This window comes from Aythya marila, assembly GCF_965140915.1.
Source record: "Aythya marila genome assembly, chromosome: 18".
In the NCBI taxonomy this organism is placed as follows: Eukaryota; Metazoa; Chordata; class Aves; order Anseriformes; family Anatidae; genus Aythya; species Aythya marila.
The window spans coordinates 3,723,021-3,742,742 of NC_139059.1; the positions used below are offsets into that span (position 1 = coordinate 3,723,021).

At 38.4% G+C, this 19,722-nt stretch overlaps 1 protein-coding gene across 14 annotated transcripts in view; it reads left to right on the forward strand.

Moving 5' to 3' along the window:
- Nucleotides 1-330: 330 nt before the first annotated feature.
- Nucleotides 331-19,722, forward strand: part of BPTF (bromodomain PHD finger transcription factor) — a 58,357-nt gene continuing 38,965 nt past the window's right edge. For 12 of the 14 annotated variants that reach the window (XM_082775137.1, XM_082775138.1, XM_082775142.1 and 9 more), the window contains exons 1-2: nt 446-1,232; nt 13,081-13,903. In XM_082775137.1, coding sequence (XP_082631263.1) covers nt 587-1,232; nt 13,081-13,903 — 1,469 coding nt within the window. In that variant the 5' untranslated portion in view covers nt 446-586. Of the gene's footprint in view, nt 1,233-13,080; nt 13,904-19,722 lie in introns of those variants that run through there. The other 2 variants (XM_082775131.1, XM_082775134.1) reach the window with 2 other exon arrangements.

Genomic DNA, 19,722 nt, shown 5'->3' on the forward strand with positions numbered 1-19,722 from the left:
GCGGCGGAGCTGAGGGGAACCGGGCTGAGGGGAGAGGAGGGGAGGGGGGGGCGACGGACGGCGGGACTGAGGGCAGCTCGTGCCAGGTGGCGGCGTGTGGCGGCCGGGGAAGCGGAGCGCTCCGTCCCGGCGTGAGGGGAAGGCGGCGGGCAGGGTGCTGAGGGGGCTTTGGAACGACCGGGGGGCGAGCGAGGGGCACGGAGCCTCCCGTCCGCGCCGGCCCCAACATGGCTGTGGCGGGCGGCGGCCGCAGCGCCCCCTGGCGGCGGGCGGCGGGCGCGGCCGGTCACGTGAGGCGCTCGGGGCCTGCTGCCGCCGCCGCTTCCCCCAGTCAGAGCGGAGCGAGCCGAGGCAGAGACGAAGAAACAAGATGGCGGCCGGCGGCGATCCGGAGCGGGACGCCGGCAATTCGGATTGAGCCCTCGGCCCTCCCAGCTCGGCGGCCCCCCCTCCCCGGCCCGGAGCGCCTCGCAGGGGGGGGAGCTTCCCCGTAGCAGCCCGTCCGGACTCGGAGCGCCCTCCCGAGCCTCGCTTTCCCTCCCCCTTTCCCTTCCCCCCCCCCTCCCTTCTCGGCCAGCGCCCAGAGATGCGGGGCCGGCGAGGCAGGCCGCCCAAGCAGCAGCAGCAGCAGGCGGCGGCGGCCGGCGCTCAGGCGAGCTCCCCGGCTCCGCCCGCCCCCGCGGGCCCCATCGGGGGGCTGAGGTCCCGGCAGCGGGGCAGCAGCCGCGGCAGGTGGGCGGCCTCGGCCCAGGCGGAGACGGCGGGGCCCAAGCAGAAGGGGGCCGGGGCTGCCCAGGCCTCTTCCTCCGCCGGCGTCTCCCCCAGGGGGGGCAGCAAGAGGAAGGGAGGCGGCGGCGGCGGCAGCACCCCTGGTGGGGGAGGCAGCAGCGGTAAGGGTAGGGGCAGGGCTGGGGCTGGAGGAGCAGGGGGAGGAGGCGGAGGAGGCAGCTGCAACAGCCAAGGCAGGGCTGCCTCGTCCAGGAGGAGCATCAGCAAAGTGGTGTACGACGATCATGAGAGCGAAGAGGAGGAGGAGAGCATGGTGTCCGAGGAGGAAGAGGAGGGAGACCCCGAGGATAACCAGGACTCCGACGAGGAGGAGGAGGAGGAGATCATGGAGGAGGAGGACGACGACGACTCTGACTACCCTGAAGAGATGGAGGACGAAGACGATGCCAGTTATTGCACTGAGAGCAGCTTCAGGAGCCACAGCACCTACAGCAGCACCCCAGGTAGAGAGGCAGGGGGATGAACGGAAACGAGCCGAGGGCACCCCACAGGCTCCCTCTGGGTGTGCAGATACAATCCTCGTGTATTCTTCCTCCCGTGCGGGGACGGGAGGGATGCCTGAAGCACTCACAGGGAGTAGGGGCATGCAAATTAACCGCTCGCAGCCCCACGGATGCAGGGAACATTAGAAGGTGCTTACAAACACATGCAGCGAGGGGAGGGAGGGAGGGAAGGAGGGAGGGCAGGACATGCTGTAACAAGGGGATGCTTTGCAAATATGCATGGTGATCCTGGTCACTGCAGAAATGCCTGGTACACCAGGACGTGTTGCAAACAGTATAAAAAGTGTACGGAGCGTTCGCTTAATACTTAAAAACAAGGGGAACGAGATGCATGCCTTGCAAAGGGGTCGTTTCAAATTTGTGCAGGAAAGGATGGCATGTGCTTGTGAATATAACTTGCTGCTGAAAGGAAGCACATGCAACTTGGAGTGGCCTAGAAAACCCATAAGCACTGATAATTTGCAGGCTTTTGCAATCAGAGGTGTAACTGGAATCAGCATTTACTGGCTTTAAGACAAAACTAGCTTACCAAGGAGGGAAATGAGGTGCATTGTTCAAAATGGAGATTGCATTGTTATAGTTTAGGGAAAAGTGCACTGGGCCTCATTGCAAGGGTGTAAACCTAGTTTTAGTTAATAAGGCATTCTTAAACACGAAGATTAAAAGTTGGAGGTTGAGTCAAAAGTCTTGGCATTAAATTCTTAATTTATTTCAAGACTTGGCAACCTTTAAAACTCACTTTTGGCTTAAAGCTTTTTAAACATCATTGAGATTATATTTTAATTTTTTTTAACCTCTAGTAGGAAATTTGGGCGCAGTTCTTTTAAGGCCTATACTTCTGTTTGTCCATAATTAGTGCACTAGCTGTGTGGTTTTCAAGCTTCAAAAATTTTTTATCTAAACTTTAACGCTTTGGGTTAATTTGAATTTATTCCAGAATGGAGCTCAAGTTTAGGATTTTTTTTTTAAGGTCTCTGAACCAGGAGAGTAGTTAAATTTAGGCGTAGCCTAGGAGTGTTTCTGAATTGGACTACAGGATAGGAAACACTGCTGCTCTAGAAGTATTCGGCCCATTTGGAAGGGGGCAGGAACAGGTTGTTTGTGTAAATGCATTGCATCTTAAAAAAAAAAAAAAAAAGTGTAATTTTGAGTAGTTAGTTTTTTTTGTTTTTGTTTTTGTTTTTTTTGTTGTTGTTGTTTGTTTTTTTTTTAAGGGGGAAATACTGACTACTAAATGTGTCATTTGGTTTTATTTTAGTGAGTTAGTGGTATCAGCCTTTATAACTATAACAGACTTCATAACAGTTCTTTAAAAAACTGTGTGAATGCAGTTGCTTTTCAGTCTGCATTCCTATACACAGGAATTTAGATTAATTTAAAAAAAAATCATAATTATGTATTTACTTTAGAAATTGGGGGTTAATTTTAGTTTAATTTGGTTGTAGGCCAACTCTAACAAGTACTTTATATATTTTTTAATATTTGTTACTTAAGTTAGAGGTGTAGCTTTGCAGAAGAAAAAGGTCTGTACTTTCTTGACTTTTGGCTCTATTTTCTGTTCTGGTAACTTTAATTTACTTTTTTTTGGTTACTTGGTAACTGTTTTGAGAGCCCTTTTGTCAGGGAAGGAATATTTTATGATTTTAATTGGCTAGGTCAGGAAAGTATCTTTGACATGAACATCCAGGTTTAAAATGAATTCTGCGAAGTATGGGTGTATTCAATTTTTGAAATGTACTTAAGAGTTTTGGCAAATAAGATAGCTCTGTGTTCGTTGTTGTGCAAGCATAGACAGGTTTTATGTGGTATTTAAGTATATCAGAAACCATTTTGGTAATTTATATGGTTATTTTTTACTTCATCAAGGTGACTACAGTTAACTTTAGGGATAAGTGTAAGTGTAAGCATTTTCATCCTTGTGTGCTTTTCTTAAACTGAGTGTTGATATTTAAAATATCAATCTTGTTGTTTTGGCTTTTGCTGGCAGTTCTCATTTAGCTCAGTGTTGGCCTAAAGGCCTCTCTCTCTTCTCACTTTTGCAAGGAGGAAGGTGCAAACTTTTCACTTGATGAGCTCAGTCTGTCTTGTTTCTGCTGAACAAATGCCTACATTGTGATTTTGGCACCGATTGAAATCTTGGTCTTATCATAATCCAAGAAGAGACACTTGACATTAGAACAGGTTTAATAGGCAAGAAAAAGATCCATGTAACCTCTGTATCTTTTTATCTGACAATGGCCAGCACAGAGAAAGCATTACAAGTAGGGCAAGCACACAGCGATACACCTCCAGAGCACCTTCCCAGGCTCCAGTGCTCTTTGACCCAGGTGCATTCAAAGCCAGAATTGGTTTTCATATATTTTTTCTTCTTTCATATATTTGTCTTGAAACGAGATAAATCGTAACATACAGCACCAAAGTTCCTGTAGTTAATGGTGAAGCTTGAAGGACCATCTCCTTTGTTTTAAACTGCCCCAACAGAATCGTGCTGTGCACACTGGTTTGTTTTTGTTTTCTTTTTCTCCTAGAAGAGACGAGGAGCGATTGTTCTCTACTTATCTCCTCTAGATCACTTGCAGCCTCAATTGCTGCAACCATCAGGATGGGGCTCTGGGGGCTGAGGAGTTCATTTTTTTTAAAGCAGGGTATTGAAAAATTGCAATACCAAATTGTCCTACCAGCCAAGATTTTGCATTTAAATCGCATCCAATTTAAGTAATGGAATATTTACGTTTTTTCAACCTTACATTCTTAACAACGGATTAAAAGTGCACAGTGCAATGTCTCTGGCCAAGTAAGGGTGGATTCTTGTGCTCTGTGTGATGCTTACGATACATCTCAGACTTGATTAACTATTACTCTAGCATTATTCAAGCATTTAGGGAAAGAAAATCTTCAAAATGATAAAATGTCTTCAATGTAATGCTTAATAGTGGTGTAGTTAAAGTTTGTGTGAATGAGTATGATGTTTGATTGCTTTCCCTTCTGCTGGATAGACCTTTGGTAGAAGGATTTTTCATGGCATGTTCTTCGTCTGTTATCCCTTTGTATCCCCAGAGGTGGATACACTTTTAGGATGGATATCCCATATACCTTGTCACTGAACTTGTTTGCAGTTACCTGTTTGCTGTAACTTCTTATTTAGGCTTGTCTCAGTTGCATTGTTTTCCGCACATTGCAGGATTTTAAAAGAAGGGTTTAATGAAGGCGCCTAGATAGCCCCATGTTTTTTTGACTTTTTTTTTCATCAAAAACTTGGAAAACTAGCTTGAGGAAGAGCTGCATATCTAGATTTGGGCTGAGATAATCATTAGTCTGCCAAATTAATACTCAACAGTAGAGTTGAGTGAAACAATTTGTCGTTTAAGAAGCTTTTTTTTTTTTTTTGGATGGATGTTGCTGTCCCTGAGCATTACAGTGATCGACCATCACTGTTGTTAACCAGTTACTTCGCTTTGATCTTCAGGATGAAAGAATTTAACTGGAGACTAGGTGCAGTATTTAGTGTGTCTGTAGTAATTTTATATTTAAAATATCTTTATATCTTTGTGCTCCCGAAGAGTTAAGTGGAGACGTTGAGATGCAGTAGTAAGATACGCAGCCTCTTTTGTTTGTTGTGGGAGAAGATTTGCCAGCCCCCCGAACATTTTACCGGTTCTCTAAATCTGGCATGCTGTTATTTTACAGTTTAAGATCCTAAACTTTGATATCTATCGCTAGTTCATCCAGCTAATCATGAAAAATGTGGAAGACAAGTTCAAGTCCTGGCAAAGAAGTGGTTTAAAAGGCCAAGCTAGTGGCTTGTTCTGCTGTACAGACATGCAAATTTGCATTTTATCTGAAGGGAGTATTTGTCAACATTTTTGTAAGCAATTCTGTGCAGCAAATGCCGCACACTATCAAATTATGTACATTTTTAAGGGTAAAAAGGTAAAATAACTTGATGCACCACAGGTGGTTCTGTGGCACAAACTCCTTTGTAGGTCTGCAGTAAAATTTCCTAACCGACCTTTGTGTTGTGTAAAACTATCACACAGTGAGTAAGTGGATTTTAGTGGAATCGGGGAGGAGCTCTTGGGGCTACTAACTTCGGAAATTGGTTAGAGCGTATCCAGAGTGTGTCCCAGCTAAGAAATTGTCTGTCAGAATGTTCCTGAAAATGGGTACAATAATACTTCTTAAAAAATTACTATAATTTGTCTGGATTCTAGGCACAAAAGAAGTCTGAGTACTTCTTAGAATGGCAGTGTGGAATTTCATTTGGTATGTGTCTTGCACTATCCAAATGTTAAATGGTTATCCAAATGTTAAAACGGTGCTTTAGGATATAGGAATTTTATATTCTTGGTTCCTACTGAGATCACAGTGATGACTCTGATGTTGAAAAATCACATTTCTAATGTACAATCAGTAGAAGAAGGCCATTTTAATGTACAATCATTAGAGAGCTCCTGTTTGATTTAGAAGTACACTGATGTGTACAAAATGAAAAAACAAACCATCTCAGAAGCATCCAACTAGGTTTTTAAAGAATATAGAGACCTAGTTCTGCACAAAACAAGGCAATAGTCATCCTTAACTCAGGAGCACATGTCGAGAATTTCTGTGAGATGAGTGCTCTCGGGATCTAGTCTAGTAACTGGTTATTTTCTCCTCTGTGATTCAACTTGCTAAGCTTTTATGGGGCTTGGTATGGCTCATTTTTAATGCTGGCTTAGATTGTTAAATTTAAGCTGTTTGGATTTTTCCTTTTTCCTGGCAAAATAAATAACTCAGGTACAACTGTTGTGGAGCAATATTCAAATTGGAGTTGCATGTAAGAACAGAGTTACAGATGCATCTTATTTCTTCAGAAAATAAAATCTGGAACTGGTTATTTAACTTACGAATATTAGAAACATGCTGGTTGTCCTGTAGACATTTTCTAAAGGAGTTTTGAAAAGTGTTTTGAAAATTTTGGCCCATCCTAGGAAAATTTTGATTTTTCTGTTTTTGGTACCGCTTCTCATAAATTGTTCTCATCTTAAACTAATTCCTTTTCATCATTTTTTCCTTCTCTGGTGTCAGCTGAGCAAAAGCTTTCCCAGGAGGTCGACTTTTAATTAAGGAACCAGTTTGGGTCTTGCTGTGACAAACCTTTAGCTATACTCAGGTTTTGCATTCTGCCATGTGGGGAGGGAGGACAAAAAAAAAAAAAGTTTTCTTAGCATTTTTATCAAATGTTTTCAGTGATGTCTGGCGAGTCCTTGTGTGTTGCTGGACATTCTCATTTGAAACTCGAATGGTGCAGAGTAGTGTACAGGGTAGGAAACGCCCAATTATTGTAGGTTTATTAAAACCTAACATAAATAAGACCTTGGGTTTAGGAGAGTGGTCAAAAGCCAGTGTTTCTAGGAGGAAGTAGACTACTCATGCTTCCAGGACATTGTATAATTGCCAGTGTGTTGGTCTTTATGTTTGGGAGGTTTCTGTAGTGACTCAGGCACTGAGGCACAAAACGAACCCAGTTCTATTTTACTAACGAAGGAGGTTCATATAGTAGTAGCACAGTTTGAGTGAAATCGTGGAACTTGAAGCCAGAATTTATTTTTTCTTCTTCCTGCGAACAAATTGAAAACCTTTCTACTTGCTGGCATTAATTATTTGGAGTGTGCCTTTGAGGTTTTTTCTTGTTCTTTTTTTTTCTCCCCTTCTGTGACAGGTAAGTGAAGTATCTGAAACTCTGCAGCCTGCCTTTTCTTTCCTTTTTACTCTACCAAGTTTATCCTCTCCATTGCAACCATGAACACAAGCTCTAAGCAGGAGTCTTGGTTTCTAAGTGCTGAGAAATTGTGAGGAGGGAAGAATTTTAAGAGAAGAGAAATGACACTAGATGTGAGCTTTCTAGGCAAGAAGTGCTGGAGCCAGTGTTTATTTTTAAGGTCACACTAGTGCTGCTACCACTCTCCCTGTTTAAACAAGACAGTGGCTCTGGCAGAATATTTCCTATATAGAACCTCCATTTCCCTGTCCATTACTTGAAATATGTTGGGCTGAAAAGCTGTGTTTACTACCAGTGTCCATCTGGAGTGAAAGGTTATGTAAGTGAGACGAGGCACAATTGGATTGTTGTGATTTTTTTGTTAGGCTGTGTGTGTATGGGAGTCAGAATACAACTAAAGTACAAAGCATCAAAGTCATATTTAGTCAGTATAAATTTTCAATATTCTGGACATGGATGCAAATAGTTCATTCAAATCCTGTTTAAAAACTGGCTACGTAAAATAGGAGATTTGTTAAAGATAGTGGGAATATTTTTTTTTAAGTTCCATATCCTCCTTTGATAAAGAGTTAATGAGTAGATATAACTTTCAGTCTGTAAATGAAAATGGAGATGATTTTTTAGTCGTTTTCAACTCCTAGTGATTTCTAAATTTCAAAACAAGCCAGCATTTAAACCAAACAAGATGAATAGACTGGAATAATAAACAAAAATACAGCAAGAGTTTTTTAAAAAGACTTTATTTTTTGAAGTGCTTCATTAAATCCTGATTTTGGGTGCTCAGCCTGTTACTTCACCAGTTCAGTGACTTCATTGTATTTCAAATATCATTAGTGGGTTTTGCTTGAATATTTGTAATATAAATTATTTTAATAGATTATGGCAAGCGTAGACTGTAATTATCAATATCTATAATTAAATATGCCATATGAATAAAATTGTTTACTCTTTAATCTTAATTACAGGCAGCTTTTCAGCTAAAGAATTCAAAATAGGGAGAGGCAAGTATTGCAGGCTACTTCATCACTTTTGGAGACGACTAGGGAAGGAATGAGATTTAAGAGAAGTATATGCTAGATAAAAAGTATAATTCTGAGACACTCAAAATGGTCTGGGTGCTACAAGTAGTACAGTCATGGCAGTAGGAGGCTACTGGCAGTTCAATTCATCCTTCCAATTAAGCTATGGAATTTGAATGGAGTAGAAGTGGACATTTTCTTACTTCGTTCTGGCCCAAATGTGAAAGTGGAATTTGATTCAGGGATCTGGTTAATATGTAGAAACTAATGTGAAAGTATAGAGTTTACATTAAAAAAACTTGAGTCTACTTCGGGAAACTTAAGTGTGAGCAAATAGACTTTCTTTAATTAAGGTAAGATATACCTAGATACAGTGCAATGTCTAGTCTGGTGGTGATGGTGCTTAAAGGAGAACTTCTTCTTGTATACCTGCTCTGGAATCCTCTTGATTTTTCTTACTTCAGACCAAGTAGTCTGATATTACCAAATACTACATTTTCTATGTAAAACAAACAAAATAACTTGAAGCTATGAGAAGGGAATTCTCAAGTTGGTAAATCTTTCAGGCAAATAATAAAAATTATTTATCCAAATCTATTCAAACTATACCAAGCTGAATTGAGAAATATTAATAGCAGTAGGTGATATAGTAATACAAATTTAAGAAAAGCCAACTCCATTTTTTTTGAGTGCTCAGTGTAGTCATTGCACTGAATTTATGTTATGCTGTTTTACTTCCATATACTATTTAAAATACATGAATGTGATGCACATATGCAGTATCCCAAATCAAAATGCATGTTTAATAGTATGTAATCTTCCACTGTACAGCCTATACAAGTTTGCACCTGTCTCAAACACTTATATTGAGGTCATTAAACTAATTACTTTTTAATCAATTTAATTAAATTTCACTTAACATATTTTCTTACAGATAGCGTTCATGTTTCCATATGGAAGGCAAAAATCCATGACAGTTGATGATTACAAAAATTGCCAAGTTCCAGACTCTCTTTTACTTATATATATATATTCTGACCATACCATATTTAAAGAGACCGAAGCATTTTTTTTGTCTGATAATGACTGTCAAATCCAGGCAGTGGATGGCTTTTTCAGAGAATACTGTATGTTTGAAAATGACTTATTTTTAGGCACATTTTACATTATCACACCGTGTTAGAAAAGAGCTAGAAAAGTTGGATGAGTTTATTGTAGTTAAAAAAATTTCTCAAAATTTGGGGAATTTTTCTTTGGTGTCTGTGAAGAGCAGTTTGCTGAATGTGAACTGTGAGCTTCAGAAACCTTCACAGAGGCTGATACTTCATTTAAGTAGTGTGAACTGTATGGATTATCAGCAGCCTACAGAGAAACAGCACTGAAGTAATTGTTATCAGAAGTACAAACGACCCTGAAGTTGTTAATTGGAGTCCCAAACTGCAATTCTTAATTCCGAAGTGCCAGAAGTTGTAATTTTTTTTTCTCCCCTCTTCACTTGCTTATGCTAGTAGCAAGGGAATACACTCAACCTATAAAATTAGACAATTTCAGTACAAACCAGACTATAGCACTTGCTATTGATACCATATTTAGTTGGCCTATACCTTTAATTGCAGTTCACCAGCCATTTAGAGTGCACTAAGATTTATGAGCCCCTTGCCAAAGGGCATTTTATCATTTTCAGCTGGAGATTAGGCTTTGTTTGTTTGTTGTAAAAGGTGTCAGGGGTGGTTTCTTGAGATTAGTTTACACATCAAACTATAAGATATTTAAGCGCAAACTGTTTGGAATTTCGTAATTTCCAGATCACATCTTGTGATTCTCTACTTGACTCCAAGTTCTGTTCAAACTAGATACAGCAAGTATCAGTAATGAATTGAAAGTGAAATTGGGGAGGGAGGGAAGCACAGAAAGATCTGAAATACCTAGCAGCCAAACCATTCAAGAGAAATATGTCTGGGTACTATTTCTTTCTAAAATATTTTGCATCTTTGAATACTTTCCTTGTTTAGCTCTGGAAACCAGATTATATGCAGTCCAGAGTTGTTCAAAGCAGCTCAGTGTCTGAAAGGAGAAATTAGTTGGAGCCCTTGAGATATGGCGTATGATTTATGGTATGGATTGGGAGTGTTGAGTGATAGGATATAATAACTGTGCTGCATACCATGGGGCATAACATCAACTTCTCAAATGAAGCATGCATTTTATAATGCAATATTTTTCCTTATTGTCTAACCTATTAGATATTAAAATTCCCTTCGAAATTTCTGTGCTTTGTGCCAAAACAAACATGAAAATATGTAAGGTGATTTAAATAGAAGGTGAAGAGTGGTGTGAATAATACAGTCAGCTGATTACATTGTTCTTGAACCGAAGTACTATACTTTGTTATGGTATTTACTGATGTACTTTGTGTCCTGATAACATTTTTGTTATATAGCTCTAATTGGATTAGTGCACCTCCTTTTCAAAAGGAAGTGTTAAGAGAACTTCTTTTGATCTTTTCAAAAAATAGGAGCAATAGTAGCAATTAAGGTTTGAATTCTTGCTTCTCCTGTTGTTTGACGTAACACAAATATACCAGTTTTTACCTCTTGTGAAAGAGACATCAGGAAGACGGTATATGGTTTGTCTGTTTTTTCACTGACGGATGAAAACAATCTAAGAAGGAATCGTAATGTTTGCAGAGTAGAAAAATCTCGAGGAATTAGAAGAAATAAGTAGTCTTTGCTGCTTTCAGCAATGTTTGTACATTTTCGTTTATCTTTGCCTGAAACTGTTGTTTTTTGTTTTGGCTTTGTTGCTTCTGATTCATTTAAGCCAGTCAGGTTCATCGTCATTTGCTTCCTTTATTCAAGGCCTTATTCTTTTATGACTTTACCATGTGACACACAAAATATTTCTGCTAAAACTGCAAACCCTGGAAGGAATCCTGGTTGATAGCTCTTCCAGCTTCTCATGACATTTAGACATTGGGAAGACCATAAGTGATTTTTGGATTATCTGTGATGTCTTGCAAGACCACCTGCTAGGACTGGCCCTATAGCATCATGCAATATTGAGGGAAGTGTGGGACCCTAAAGTAATTTTATCTTTGTATGTGCGCGTGTGTGTTCTGTTTTAATTAAACCTACTTTGCTTTGTATGTATACAGCTAAGCATCATGATGGTACAGAAGTGGGATTTAATGTAGATATTTCTTGCTGTAAGAACGCTTGCTCTGTGGCTGTGAAACTCCTGTGTTTTCCTGTGTTTGCCATGATTAAACTTTTTCCACTGATTTGTGCAGCCGCATACTGGAACACAGTCACACAAGCATTCTTTCATTTTCCACAGAACTCAACTGAACTTGGACATTTATTTTTATATGCAGAAGATGTTGACCCATTACTTCTGTAATGGAAACATCTGGCAGTTCATCTTCTATAGTGTTTCAGAGTGCCTAGTTTGCTGCTTAAGATTCATTCCCATCTTTAAAGTCTGAGAGGGAAAGCTGTACCTGCTTCGTCTTGCTGTACTTGCTCAATTATTGATTTTTTTGGTTTCATTTGGCAAATTATTTTTTACATCAAGATATTTATTAAATTTAGCTTTCCTTTTTGGTATTTTTTTTTTCCAGTGCAGTAAAGTTTTAATAATATTTTCAAGTTCAGCAAGATCTTTATTTGGGTGTATGTGTGCATTAGCAGAGCATCTTTTCCTCCCCACCCCTCCACCCCATTAGACCCATTTCCTATATTTATGGGAGAAGCGTAGGAGGGAATAGGGCGGGTTGAACAAATGCCAAGGTGAACCATTACCTATTAATGGTAACATCTAAGATGACTGGAACTGAATTCTCCCTTAGTTTCTTTGAGCTAGTTTGGGGGGGATCTATTATTCACAGACTTTGATCAAGAAATTAGCAGTAATTTTGAAATGCCAAAATAGTGCTTGTATCACTCTTAAGTCTCAGATTGTACTTTGTACAATATGTCACTTTTTATTGAAGTGTGAATATGAAATTCCTCCTATGGACAGCTTCATTTTTCCTTTGGATATTTTCTCTGTGAATCAAATCCTTCCTGTAGGTCACTTCTCTGTGTAGAATTAACAAATATGAAATATACTTGTTGACTAGAGTCATGGTATGCGTATCAGAGGACCTAAAATGTTTTTCATCTTAGTTCTTGGTTTTAAACCAAGATGATGGTTTAATTAGTTTGAGGTTGTCTGAATTTTTCTTTTTCCTTGTGCTTGGCATCTAGAATAGTGTAAGTAAAGTCAGGAAAGTGTGGCATCACATCTAACAAACTGAATTAATTATGCCTAGTGCCTTTTCTTCCAGTTAGTGGAGCTCTCTATTGTTTTATTGAAGCACTTTTGTGGGTTTTTTTGAATTTCTGAAGCAATTTCATTGATGTCACATCTGAGTTGTTTCTGGCTTGTTGATATTGAGTATTCCAGTTAGAAAGCAGTGGATAGTGATTTAAGTTCTCTTTTTGTTTCAATTCAACTGAATTCATATCCTAAGACATCTGCTTGACATAATCTTTCTTGTGTACTAATGCTGATTGGGAAAATAGCTAGCATAATTTTTATACAAAATACCTGTTATCTGAAGCTTGATTCTTCACGATGAAAGTTAGAATTCCGAGAAGGAATGATGAACTAGTCATGTTGAATGACAATGGGGAAATTCCTGGTGTGATACTTTGGGTGAGGGAAGTGTCTTTTTAACTAATGTAAATAATTGAAATCCTAGATGTCATTTTTAAAGATTCAGTAGGTATATGTTGTATGGGAAATGCAAGTACTTTTTAAAACAAAACTTCAGATACGTATCTTGTGTATTTTGTTTTTATACTTGTAAATTATGGGATTGTTAAGTGATTATCACTTATGTGGCTGTGGAGGAGTGAATCCTTAATTTGCAATTGTTTACAAGGTTTGACACAGTCACTGATGATAGATGTTAAACATGTTGATGTGTGAATGGCAAAATTCTTATTGTTGTTTTTAATTCCAGGTAGGAGAAGACAAAGAGTGCATCGCCCTCGTTCTCCAATATTGGAAGAAAAAGATATCCCACCTTTGGAGTTTCCAAAATCCTCAGAGGACTTAATGGTGCCTAGTGAGCATATAATGAATGTTATTGCCATCTATGAGGTACTAAGGAACTTTGGCACTGTTTTACGCCTCTCTCCTTTTCGTTTTGAGGACTTCTGTGCTGCTCTGGTAAGTCAAGAGCAGTGCACACTTATGGCAGAGATGCATATAGTGCTTTTAAAAGCAGTTTTACGTGAAGAAGACACTTCAAATACTACCTTTGGACCTGCTGACCTCAAAGATAGCGTTAATTCCACTTTGTATTTCATAGATGGAATGACGTGGCCAGAGGTTCTGCGGGTATATTGTGAGAGTGACAAGGAATATCATCATGTTCTTCCTTATCAAGAGACAGAGGACTATCCTTATGGACCAGTAGAGAATAAAATCAAAGTTCTGCAGTTCTTAGTGGATCAGTTTCTTACAACAAACATTGCACGTGAAGAGTTAATGTCAGAAGGTGTTATTCAATATGATGATCATTGTAGGGTTTGTCACAAACTTGGGGATTTGCTTTGCTGTGAAACTTGTTCAGCTGTGTACCATTTAGAGTGCGTGAAACCACCTCTTGAAGAGGTACCAGAAGATGAATGGCAGTGTGAAGTCTGCGTAGCACATAAGGTGCCTGGAGTAACTGACTGTGTTGCTGAAATCCAAAAAAATAAACCATACATTCGGCATGAGCCAATTGGATATGACAGGCATAGACGGAAATATTGGTTCCTGAACAGAAGAATCATTATGTAAGTAAAGTAATTGTTTAGTGTTTTCTGAAGAATAGTGTGGTATTGAATGTATATTTACAAATGGCTGTCCTGTAAGTTGCTGTTTCCGTCTTAAAATTATTCTTCCTTTAGACCATTACTTATTTCTTAGTAAATAGAACTCTAAAGACCAAATAATTATTCCATTATTTTCTACAAACTAAATATTCTCATAACTTTAAAGGAGATAAAAGGGGGGGGGGAAAAACAAGGACCATGGCTTAATTTTAATGTGTCTAAAACACGTGAATATGAGGAAAAGAAAGGAAATTTTAATGAGAACTCTCCAGTGTTCTGTAAAACTTCCTGAAACGTCATTTAACTGTCCTTGTGAATGCATGGCGTCTAGATGACTGTCACCTGCTCAGATAGTATTTGGCTTTTGGATACTTGCACTGTTTCGGTGGTCTGACTTTGAAGTTAAGACTCTCAGAGTCACTTGAGAAAAGGTATTAACCAGATCTATTAACCAGAAATAGGGAAAATAATATTTGTAAATTCTTCTGTAGATGGAAACAAAGTTGAAATGGCAAGATGTGCCTGCCTTCAAGATGTCTTCTACCATTTAAAACAATTTCCTGTTTGTGGTTGATTTTGAGATACTGATGTAATAAACACCAAAAATTACCAAACTCTCATGAGTGTGGGCATTGTGCCCTATTATGTACCTGAAAAGTTAAATTTAAGACTATAAAGAGTATTTTTTTTTTTTTTTTTTGACAGGAAAACAGATCAAGACATGGTTTTCTTATAAAAACCGTTTTAATGTAATCATTTTGATAATGAAGGAGAAACAAAATATTGAAATGAAATTAATGGTATGGTTAGTTTAGGAAAAATAGAGTTTTTTCTGGATTTCTTGAAATACAATTTTCCATTCGGTATTATAGAGAATTTCATACTAGATGTACTACATAGGAAGTTAAGATATCAGCCCTTAAGATATAACCCCTTTTGAAAGGGATTATAAGGGTATATAAGATGACATCTTTTAAACCATACACTTTCAAGTCCTCATTTTTGTCCTTTTAAAAATAAATGTCCTTTCTCTAATGTATTGTTAGCTGATACTCTAAGCATTTTTTTCTGTAAGTTATTCTTTTGCTTATTTAAAAAAAATATATATATATATTTTTAAGTTTTTCCAGGTCATAAATACTGTAGTGGTGTCAGGTAGTTTTTTAAAAGGTACAGGGAATTTTTTTATGCTCTTGCCACTTTTTAGTACTCTGCTCTATCATTCAGATGGATCAGGTGGATGTGATGGTGCACCTGAAGTTTCTGGCATCCTGGGTGAACTTGGATTGGATTGTAACTAAACTAATGAGTGTAGCTGTACTGTCTCTGGACCTAGCATTGTATTTGTGGAGCATTCCTATGTGGTTTTCATGAGTCAAAGTGAGTCTGGAAGCAGTAAAGTAACCGATCTGTAACAGTATGCTATTAGTCTGCTTTTGTTCCATGGAGCAGACAGTTGCATACATTACACTGGAATTTATTTGGATGATTCTCTTGTCTTGATGAAATGTTGCTCACTGGTGTCCTGTCTGTTGAATCTTCTAACCCAAGAACAATCTCTGTGAGTTGAAAATCTAGTGTAAAAAAACAAAAACAAACAAAAAAAAACCAACAACAACAAAAATTACTTTCAGCATAAAATCTGAATGAGATCGTTGCAAGTGTAATTAAAGTATTCCTCTCTTCCAAAGGACAAGGAAAAAGAGGGTCTCTTCTGGTAACTACAGAAGAGTACAAGAAAATAGGAGAATTATAGATGAAGGACAAACTCCTCAGGTCTTTGAGAATCAATTTAAAAAAAAAAAAAAAAAAGAAAAACCTGGTTGTGAAGCACATGCAGTTAATATTTTTGCTCTAGTTGAACAGCTTATAGATACTCTCCTCTGTGCATGGCTTTCATATCTTTTGTCTCAAGCTCTGAAGGAAAAAGTTGCTCTAAAAATAAGCTTGCCTTAATGCTCTACTGCACCGGCAGAATGATTTTATTCTGCTCACCATTACAAATCTGGGAACTAACAACATGAACAACAAGAAACAGAATCACTTACTCTGGAGGTGATTTTAAGATAAATAGGCAGGCTTCCCCCTCACCCCAGTATGTAGGTAGGTTGGTAATTATCTTCAACTAAACTTGTGAAACAATGTTTTTTCCCCAATGGGGTGGAGTATTTGATGTTTGGAAGGTTTTGATATATTCAAGGTACTTTGAACTGAAACAAATCATGCAGGTGCTTCTTTATTTTTATAAGTCTGTGCATGTGAAAGTTGTTTCAATTTATGCTTTTTTTTGGTAGTACCTTGTATTGCAATAGCAGAGGCATCCCCAAAGGTTGCATGTATGGATTTATTTTTTTTAATAATTTTGCATTCCTGTTAAGAGTTCAATGGGCAAGTGATTTATGTCAGAAATGGTAAATCAGGTTTTATTAACAGAAGTTTTATGCCCTAATGGGGAGTTTATTTAATGAGAAAACACATCACTAATCTATTAAAAATCAAAAATAGATAAGAATAAAGCAACACAGCAAAAGGAAAATTTTATTAGCTTTTTAATTTTACTGATTTTTTTGTTAGCGATAAAACGTTTCAAAACATAAATAGAAAAATATTTTAGCTTTCAAAGAGTATATGCAGTTCACCCATTAATTATTTCCTGTCTTTTATATTCTCGTGCAGGTTATCTGAGTTGAAGTTATCTATCCTTCCTGTTGCAATTAGATACCAGGCCTTCTGCTAGTGTAAATGTACCTGTGCATTCTTCCAAAACAAATTTTCAGAAGTATGTGGTTTGGATTAAAAATTTCCCAAATCATCCCGATGGATGTACTGGGTAAAACCACCACAATGGAATGAGAATAAGAAACACATACACAGACATTCGGGTACACCTGCGGCAGTGGCACTCTTAAAGAGTACAATGTGGGATATACAGGATCAACCACTGCGCTTCTCACTGAGCAGAAACGTAATTGAAGTTACTCCTAATGTGCCTTTCGTGCTAAAGCCATTGCATAATGGAACAGAAGCATTTACTATATAACTAAATTCCAGGGAAATGCAACTTTAGTTCACACAGACATTAAGCTCTGTATTTTCAGTTTTTAATATCCTTTAGATCAGTAGCCATGCTGTATTGCAAAAGCAACCATTTTGCACATGTGTATTGAACAAGTTCAAACCACACCTGATGCCTTTAACTGAAGGATAACTCGTAGAATAACCACCAAATGTGAAAACCTGAGATCCATGAAATTATTAAGAAGAATAAAGAAATTGAATTAATGCCATGTGATCAAATATATCAGAGGAAACTAATAGATCTAAAACCAAATTGTATAAATCGTGATTTGAAGTCTTGCCTGGGGGGTAGAGAACTGAAATCCTATTTTTTTTATTTTTTTATTTTTTTCAGATAAGTTTTTTCGGGCATGTTACTTCCTGTCCCACTTCCCTTTTTGATAGTTATGTTATCATCACACCAACGTTTTTCTCTTATTTAAAGAGTTTTCTACATTGTTATTGTTGTTCAATGAGCCTCTAACTTCCATGTTCATCACTTGTTTAAGCCCGTCATTGTGGTTTTGTTTCCCTTTTTCACCTCTTCTGTTTTACAAATAGAGAAAAGTGGGCACTGTGAAGAGGTTCTCTTCCCATACATACCCTGGAGCAAATCTCAGCAGGATGAAAAAGCACGAGATAATTCCTGAGGTTTTGTTTCAGTGTTTACAAATTTAGGATGATGTTTCTGAAGGAAGAATAAGGAATAAATCAAGAAAATCAAGACTATCAAATTACTTTCAGATATAAAGTTACTTTACTGCTTCCCAATTTGCATTTAAGTAACAGTATCTTAATATTTTGTTGATAGAGAACAACTTATTATTTTACTGGTAAATGTGGTAATTTCCTCTTATTTTCTCCTTATAAACAAATGGAAGATTTATAAGTTTGGAAAAGTATGGATGTAACAAATCAAATACTGAGATGCATTGGGTTTGCCAACTGTCTATGAAGCGAGGTGGTGAAAGGTTGTTTGGCCCTCGTTTGATGTCAGCAATGAAACAAATTGCTATTCCTGTGCTGTTTGTACCTGCCTCAACCATCAAAAACAGTTTCAGATTTTTTTTTTCCTGCTAGATCTGTTGTGCTGTTCCTGTTCTCAGTGGATCCTCCTCTCTTTTCTCCACTTAAAAAAAAAAAAAAAAAAAAAAAAGAGTAAAGAAATCTTCATTTTAATAGAAGCTTAGTTTAAACAATTTTATTAATTCTGCAATTTTTAATTGTATTGCTATGGGATTCAGGAAAGGGTGTATCTACCTCAAAAACAGTTAATCACCATTTTCTAGCATCTTCCATGTTCTAATTTTTATCAGTGTTAAAAGTTGCCTGTAAGGCCTGCTAGTGAATAGCTTCAGGCAATGAAGGAGACAAAAAGGTAGGAAACACTCATGTAATTCTTTTTACTCCCTCCCTTGGCCTCACAATGTATGGGACCAAGCTGAGTGCCCTGGAGGCGAAGCAGTCACCCAGCACCGAGCTGATGGTGCCTCACTTGTCAGAGGAGCACTGGGAGTGCTCAGTGGGTGCTAGCACAGCCTCATTTCCTGAAGGGATAAGGGACTATTTATATAAAGTGTTCAAACTATTGCACAACTAGGTTGTGGAAGAAGAGGTGTAAATGGCATGTGAATATAGCTAATAATTGTCCGACAAGGTAGGGGCTCAAAATGAAGGTAAAGGTGCCTTTTGATGATTTTAGAAGCAATTAAAGTTTAAGTTCATCAACAGCACAGTTCAGCAGTTGTGTTCATAAGCTGCAGCCTTACCGTAGCTGCTCTGCCAACACCTTGCTCTTGCCACTTTCATCAGGCATTTGCCAGGGAAAATAGCAACACAGTTCAGGAGGTGTGACTTTCCCCTTCATTTTTGTCTTGTTTTGTTTCAGTTCTCTTTTCTGTCGATCGTTTTGTTTCACCTTTTTCTTTCCTTTTGCTCTCTAAGCTGTGTTCTTGTGATCCCCTCTCTCCTTCCATCTTAGTTTTTGAGCATGTTTCTTTCTCTTCTCATTCTGTGTTTTTTGTCCACAAACTTTAATAAAGGTGCTTCCGTTGCTGTTATTGTTAAGAATTAACTTTCTCAGCTTAGAGGAAACGTAGCTTAAATGTCAATTTTTCTTTAATGTGAAACTCTACAGAATATTTGTTGGCTCAAATGATTGCCAGTATTGAGCTGACGTGTAATATCAGGGCAGTCTGTGGGCAGTCTTTCTGAGTTGGGATGTTTTCTCAAAAACTCTTCAAATTTACCATGCTAACCTGTTAAAACTAAAAGTTAACAGTAGTCTAGGTGAGTAAATGGGTAAAGTAGAAAAATTAGTTGCTTTTCATGAACGAAGGCCATTCAGAGTGAAATCACAGCATTTCTTTGCAATATACCAAGTTGTATGAGCAAGACAAAAATAGTCTGTTTTGTAACAATGGTCGTGGCAAATCAGTACTTTAAATTTGACTTGTCGTTATTATCAAGTTCATGGGCATCTTATTTTAGTGCTATTCTAAATGCATTCTGCACATATTGCAGTTGTTTTGTAAATATGATGTGGCAAATCCTCTGGTAGATGACAAGTTGCCTTACGGATGTTCAGATTTCTGACAATCTGAGGCCAGTTTTTCCCATCTTTAATGCATAAGCCACGTGGAAGCAGCCACTAGAGAGGAATACAGAGGAAAAATTACTAAGTTAGATCTTTTAAAGTACAACCAGCTTTCCATCCCCACTGA